At 44.8% G+C, this 7,876-nt stretch overlaps 1 protein-coding gene across 1 annotated transcript; it reads left to right on the forward strand.

The window, feature by feature from the left end:
- The first annotated feature begins 2,376 nt into the window (after window positions 1-2,376).
- Window positions 2,377-6,122, forward strand: LOC117043692 (calcium homeostasis modulator protein 6-like). Its single transcript, XM_033143646.1, has 2 exons — window positions 2,377-2,930; window positions 5,486-6,122. Exons 1-2 carry the CDS (start codon window positions 2,394-2,396, stop codon window positions 5,906-5,908), a joined length of 960 nt encoding a protein of 319 aa, XP_032999537.1. The 5' UTR covers window positions 2,377-2,393; the 3' UTR covers window positions 5,909-6,122.
- Window positions 6,123-7,876: the final 1,754 nt, after the last annotated feature.

The raw sequence follows: 7,876 nt of genomic DNA on the forward strand, positions 1-7,876 counted from the left end.
TTATACTTAGTTAGCTGGTTCCCGGTTCTTAGAGTGCATTTGCTTTGCATCATCACTGCCAGTCTCTCCTTGTGTTCTCTTGTGCCTAATCCACATTTTTCAGCCTGTTTCATCATTGCCAAGGTCGTGGCACACAGGAGCCACCTAGTGGAATGCTTAATAATAATGAAGTTAGTTTCCACCTCAGTCACTACTACCTCTTTTGCCAGTCCCCACACAAACAGGAAATCTATTCTTAACACTCGATTCATCTGAGCATACTAATTTGTATTTTTTTCTACAATCCTCTTTCCTGTTGAATGAGCATAATTTTTACCATATGTATCTTGCCACTCCCTAAAGTCAGGGTAGCCAGTAGTTGCTTGAAACATTAAAATCACAGCAGACAGATAGGAAAGTTATGGCTTCAGCTAAGTTTTGCTGCATGATCAACGGTCCAGGCACTGCTTGGAGGAAGAGAAAAAGTGGATGGGGAATGGGAAACAGTGGGAAAGGGTGGCGATGGTTTGCATTTGTTTCTACTTGGGAGGGAGGGAACCCTTTAATCAACAAGTTTTCAAAAAGGCAAATATGTTGCTGTGGCCATGTTCTATATTTTGTGCCAATTGTTGGTAGCTTCCAGTAGCTCTAAGCTAGGGATGGCCCTCCAGATGTTGAATACCCAGCTTCCATCAGCCCTAGTCAGAACAGCCAATGTGTGGGATAACCTTCATATAACCAACACGCTTAAGTCTAATTAATGCACAAAGGGGTTAGCTAGGTCACTCCCTCTCAGCTTGGGAGGAAGGTAATCAAGCCTATTGTCCTCTCCCAGTCTACCTGAGAAGCTGAGTGAAGAGGGTTTTTTGTTGGTTGCTGCAGCTCAGCCAATCTTGTGTTCCTTTGCCAATAATTTAGGAACTTTCACTACTGTAACAAAGCAACGTTTTACTAGTTACGTTTTCTGAATGATATGTGGAAAAGCAAATGAATCTCGCTTTTGGAGAGTTTGTAAGTAAACCATTTTTAACTGATCAAACATTACGTGGTCTTACTCTACGTTGGAGGAGAAGGGACTATTTTGGAAGGAGCTCACACGTGTAATGTATTTCTCAGTGGTGACTGTTGCCAGTGCTGTCAAGTATCCCGTTTTCCCCGGGATTCTCCCTTATTTCAAGCAGTTTCCTGCTGCTCTTCCTTATTTTTTATTTCCCTTAAATTTCCCGTTTTTAATGGAAGCAGCTCCTCCCCTGCTGGCCAGGGACTGGGTGGGAAGACCTCGCCTACTTGGAGAGAAAAGCCTCAGCCCTCAAAGCAAGTGGGAGCTGTTTCCCATGCTTACAGGGGGGTGTATTCCTCCCCCTGCATCAGCCCCTATCCGTTGCCGCCAAGCCCCTCAGCCGGCCAATAGAGTTAGCTGGCGGGCGGAGCCTGGCTGCCTTTGAGCAGCTGCTACTTCCTGTCCTGTTTTGATGGGATCAGACAAGAAGACGATGGGGCTCCATCCCGCGGAGCACATGGCTGCCCTCCTCTTTGCTCCGCTCCGAGCCCAAGCCCGCTTGGAGTTTACATTGCTGCTCCGCCCACTTTTGCTTCTGACTCTGCCTACCACTGACATGTGACTGTCCCCAGGATAGGTGAGACTGCTGATCCCTTATTTTCAAATCCAGAACTTGACAGCTATGACTGTTGCCCATCGGGACTGCTAAGCTGGAAAGCAGGGAACCCAAAAGTATTCGGAGCCAGAGCCAATGATAAACATAACCAACTAATTCTAGTTTTGGACCCATCCTCTACCTCCCGGCTCAGTTGTACAAGGGCAATGCAGAGACTAAGAATGGTGCTGCTCTAAAGCAGTGCCACTCTCTGGCCTGGCTGTAAGGAAGAAAGAGGGGAAGTGAGGGCAGGCTGAGGCTGGTAGCGCATGGACCAGCCTCTCCTGGTACTTCCATTAAATTCACAGAACAGTCTGGCTCAGTCCCTGTCTCCCAACATCACATTGTCATGAAGATAACATAAAAAGAAGAATTGTGTACCCTGCCCCTAACCCTTTTTGGCTTGCTTGGAAATCAATAATTACCACTTGTGGTTCTAATAAAATAAAATATCATCTCAGACCATTTAAATGCAGCAAGATTTGCAGGAGGAATTCTTCTTCTGTTTTTGCTTCAGTGAGCGAGTTGCTGGTGATTCCACTGTGATGAAGAACAAACCCAAAAAGGAAGTCGTCTATAAACATGTTTTGCAGTAAAGTCTCCAAATTATCTCTCTCTCTCTCTCTCGCACCAAAAGTGAAACCGTTTGTGACTGCAAACTGTAGATTTCCTCTTTCAAGTTAGAGCCTTGCTCCCTGTGAGGGAAGAAAGTGTACCGGAGGACAGACTTAGAAACCCAAAGCAGCCCCAGGGAGCAGGATGGACAAGTTCCGTGCGGTGTTTGACTTCTGCCTTAATCACCAGAAGGCGCTGGGCTATGGGGCTGTCTCTCTGTTGACGGTTGGCAGCGAGCGCATCTTTTCTGCCGTGGTGTTCAAATGCCCTTGCAACTCCTGGAATATGCTCTACGGCCTGGTCTTCCTCTTGGTGCCAGCCCTTATTCTGTTTCTGCTTGGCTTGTTGCTCAGTAGCCAGTCTTGGAAGATACTCACCGGAAGCTGCTCCCCCGGCAGGCTGTGCAAGTGCCCTCACGGGACCCGATTCCGGCACTACTTGAAAGTGCTGTGGCTGGTGACTGTCAGAGCATCTGCTGCTCCCTTGACATGGATTGCTGTGGCCTTACTGGGAAGCCGCTTCTACGAGTGTGCTGCTACTGGGAGCCCCGTAATGCAGGCGTACATGTGCGAAGGCAAAGGGGGTGAGTGTGTTAAGAAAATGCTTCAAGTGCCTTGTCAGAGTGGCACTCCTACCTCGGAGATGCAAGATATGCTCATGAGCCTTCAAGCACAGTCTCAGGTTGGTATAACCTCTTCCAGATGGTACTACTAAGTTGTGGCATGTATATTGCATGGGTGGGTTGGGGGCATCTCAACTTGGGACCAGGAGCGCTGAAAGGCTGCCTTTGTTGTTGTTCAGTCGTGTCCGACTCTTCGTGACCCCATGGACCAGAGCACGCCAGGCACGCCTATCCTTCACTGCCTCTCGCAGTTTGGCCAAACTCATGTCAGTAGCTTCGAGAACACTGTCCAACCATCTCATCCTCTGTCGTCCCCTTCTCCTTGTGCCCTCCATCTTTCCCAACATCAGGGTCTTTTCTAGGGAGTCTTCTTTTCTCATGAGGTGGCCAAAGTACTGGAGCCTCAACTTCAGGATCTGTCTTCAGGCTGCCTGCTCATGTATAAACTGGGGTTATTTGGGGAAAATTTACTCATGACACTGCACCCTACAGCATACCAAGTGGTAGTTACCTGAAAATGTGCATTTTCTGGAATGCCCTTCCTTCTGCTGTTTATGTTTTCCTTCTTTTTCTGTTTATGCTTTCTCCTTAGTAACTAATTCTAAACTACTGTACTCTTTTTACAACATGGCTAATATTCATACGCTACTTGAAAGTATTAGAAGCATCATGTGATCTTGTATGGTAGTTCAACTTAGCAGACTTCAACAGGGCCTTATAAGTGACTTTATGTGGATGGCAGTATAAAATTCCAGCCTTTAAACAAGGGCACCTCGAAGGATAAGGTGTGGACTGATGAGACATCTGTTCATACATGTTTCTAGATTCAGGTAGGTAGCCGTGTTGGTCTGATGCAGTCGAAATCAATAAAAAAATTGTCCAGTAGCACCCTAGAGACCAACTAAGTTTGTTCTGGGTATAAGCTTTCGTGTGCAAGCACACTTCTTCAGATACACACGTTCATACATGAGAGAGGCCACAGTGTAGCTTTACATTGTGGGAAATGTTTGTTATCATGAGGAGATAGAGCCATGTCATCAATTTTCCCTTGATGCCTCAGGATAAGGCCTAAAAGGCTCTGACCTAGCATTGCTTTATAACTATAACCTGTGCTTGTATCACATACCTTCCAAGTGCCCCAGAAAAAAATGGGACACTGACTTTTCTTGAGAGATCTCTGTCGCCAGTTTGGGTGCCACGACCTTGCACTCTCTTGCCCTAAAAAAGCAGTTTTTTTGGGCTGTGATTATGTGTAGCACCCAAAAACACAAATTTTTAGGGTGATGTGCGAAATATTACACCCCCAAAAAGTACTTTTCAGGGCGAGAGTGAGGCATGGGTCATGTGACTCACCCGGGAACACATCCTGGGAGATGTGCATCCCGGTTTGTATCAGAAAACTTTAGAAGGTGGGGGATAAGATAGTAAGAATCTGTATAGACAGCAGTTGTATGTGTTGTAATTTGTCCAGGGAAACGGGAACAATGGGCATGCTCCCTGCTGGCCCAAACACCCCCGGCCGAACTGCCGGTCGGACTTCGAAGCCCTGGAACAGCAGCAGAAACCAGAGACCTAGCTTCAGAAAGCCAGTCACTCTTTTCAATCCATTCAGCAGCAGAAGATGCACCACAGAGGCTGGCATGAGCGATATATACAAGCATTTATTAGGCGAACATGAGGACAAAAGAATGCACACGTGCAGTCACCTCCATGTACGGAAAACGAAAGCGAAAGTACAGACTGAGAAATGGAAGTTCCCAGCAGCACACTGGAACGCTATACAGACATGTGACAAGCTTCCATCCTCAGTCTGTTATTAAGGCGGCATGGGAATTACAACAGTATGAACCTGCACATTTAGCATTTATTTTTCAGGAATTAATGAAATGTATGCAACTGGTAAAAAAGATGCAATTGAAGCAGGGGTTATTTGCCTAACAGAGATAAACCAGAGTAACCACTTGGCTATCTTTGAAGAATTCCTCTGGCATGGTGAAACATAAATAATTTCAGGGCCATGAGAATATGCCCAAATGAAACGTGATAAGGTTGTGTCAGAAAAATAGAGTGCTATATAAGATTCCAGTAAGGATCTTGTTGTCAGCATGGGGCCTGCGCCATTTGCCTGTAAGGAGCTTGAAACCACTGCTGCCTGGAAGAGAGCAGATTCTGGCAGACTGCAAAAGGGTCGTAGGAATATATCTGCTCTTGCTCTTTACTCCTATCATCCTATATATAAAACTGTTAAACAGCAATCCAAGTGTCTTTTATTGCCTATCTGAATAATAAAAAAAGCTTTGGGGTTTGGCCAAACACAAAGCTCTGTAGTAGAGCATGTGCAGAAGGTCCCAGCTCCAATCACTGGTATTTCCAAGGTAAAGCAGCCAGAGATTAGAAAGAGCTCGGCTTGGATCCTGGATTGCTACTGCTGATCAAAACAATAGACAATAATGCGCCAGATGGACAAATAGTCTGAGCTGGTAGAATCCTGGTATTTTGGGGGAGAAATAGTTATTACAGGCATGACACAACCTCAAGTTAATTCTAGGCAAAAGTTCTATGGGTCTCACTGATGCAAACCTTGTTCTGATATCTCTTGTGCTCCTTTGCCAAGGTGCTGGGGTGGATTTTGATCGCCAGTGTCTTCATATTGGCCCTAGTTTCTACATGCATCTCCCGTTGCTGTTCTCCAGTCAGTATTCTCCAGCTTGCCTTCTGGAAAGTGTACCTGGAGCAAGAGCAGCAGCTTTTTGAGCAAAAGGCCAAGGATCACGCAGCGAAGCTGGCAGAGAGGAACGTCAAATGCTTCTTCGATTCCACGGAACTGGACGAGTTTCAGACTCCAAGTGCCAAAGAGTGGCATGGCATTTCTTCCTTGTTCACCTTTAACCCTAAAAAAGATTACTACAGCATGATGCACAAATATGTCAGCAGCAAAACCAACACTGGCAGTATTAGGTCTGTGGAGGGGGATACAGTTCCTTGTTGCCTGGGGTTTGTGGATGGTGCTGGTGGTATTGACACACAAGGGTTATAGTGAAATAATTGCTTAGCCCATCAGGCTCCATTACAAGAAGATGTCTAACTGGTTATTTCCTCCTTCCTCTTTTTTCATCTTTCTCTTGTTTTGGGTATTGGGGTGCGCTTAAATGTATGGTGTATTTACAGCCTGACCATAATTAACCTCTGACTACTACTAAGACTTACCTGCTTACCTAGGCTTTGGCTGGCCACTAATTCCCAGTGTGGAATAACATATTGTAGACTATCATGGGTAGAAGACAAAGAGATGATAGATTTAGAGATATGAAGTTTATTTTACTGAATCTGCTTGTATCTTGTGAATCCCTCTTATATTACTCAGATGAAATGTGGCACAAAGTATTTTAAAAATAAAATACTGTCCCATGATGCTTTGGATACTGGATTTGGAAGGAACCAAATGCCCAAACTGCACATGAGAGGGGGAGCACAGGTGTAAGCCTTATGGCACATTTCTGATGTTCCAAACAATTCAGGCCAGTGGGCACATTTGGAATAACGAGAAAGCGTTGTGGCACCAGTCACAAAATGTCTGTCAAAGGAACTTGACATAACACAAAATGGTTTACCACATTCGAAAGAGCAGGAATTTTGGCATCCAACGAAATTTTATTTTTACAGTATTTATAAACATATTTCTTTGCTGCAATATAAAGTATCAGGCCAGTTTACAGTTTTAACGCATAAAAGAAATGAGCATGTTTAAGGCACATTAAATGTAAGAGACGCTGAGCCAGGAATTAAGCAGATATGTTTCTCTTGCACTGTGGATTTTATGAGAGGATATTTACTGATATTTCTGGACATCATGTTCGCTGGCACATGTGGGCACCATGTTGGAGACCCCTGGTTCAGAGAATGAGGAAAATGGCATCTGAACTGAGTTAGTGTGTGCGCTTCTTGCCCAAATGAAACTGTCACCAAAAGTATTGGGTATTTCTTTTTCCTGGCTAAGGAGAAAATATGAGCCTTCCCAATGTTTTACATGAATTCTGCCTGTCAAGGAGTATGAAAAAGGACATGGGGGGCAACTGGATCTCTTGTGCTCCCAAGGGACCCCCATTTATTTCAAAAGAAAGCATGTGTTTGGCCATTTCCACTTGAATCATGGAAAAAAACTGGTCTGGGACTCTTCTGCAGCCACAAAAGAGTAGTAGAGTTACCCTGCTTCTAATAAATTAACTTGCATAATACAAAAAGTTTCTGTCTGGAAAATCCTTTTCTTACCCCATTGTTTGCTTTCTTGTCAACTTTCCCTTTTTTCCCTTATTCTGAATAGGATTCCTCGCAAGAAAAGGGAAAAGTTGACAGCTATGCTCAGGCACCCCTTAGCCCATTTCTTCCCAAATCCTATAAGCATTTCCTTCCTGTCTCACTCATAAGGTTCCTTAAGTTATCTGTTTCCTGCTTCTAGGAAAAGCTGAAGTCCGAAGTCAGCTGCTTCTGCAGTGGGAGAAAGAACATGCTTGTTGTTGGTAGTCGGGTACTGGGCAAGTCTGCACAGTTGCTTTCTTGCTTGATGATTTCCAAGTGACCCTGAACAGCATGCCTCCCCCAAATCTTAAAACCAGTGCTGTTTGAGGTTCATCTATGCAGGCATGATTGGTTGTTGACATCCTGAGAAAGCAGTGACCTATAATAATACTCTCTGGTATGGGTATGGGAAAGGAAAAGGAAAAGGAAACCCTGCCAAAGGGGAACATTCAGCAGCACTGAAAATCCCATCCCTTTCAGCAGTCTTTCAGTGGCTGCTATGAAAAGAGTTCACCAATCCAGGAAGCATTGCCTGAACTCTAAATTGGCTTCTTCAATTTCCCTTAAATAACATCATCTGGTTCATTCTGTGATATGAAAGGAGGGGAGTAGGGTTAATCACGTGACTAGCTATCCTATTTTTAAGAGACATCTGAAGGCAGCCCTGTTTAGGGACGTTTTTAATATTTAACGCTGTATTGTTTTAACA

This window comes from Lacerta agilis, chromosome 3 (genome assembly GCF_009819535.1).
Source record: "Lacerta agilis isolate rLacAgi1 chromosome 3, rLacAgi1.pri, whole genome shotgun sequence".
Lineage (NCBI taxonomy): Eukaryota > Metazoa > Chordata > Lepidosauria > Squamata > Lacertidae > Lacerta > Lacerta agilis.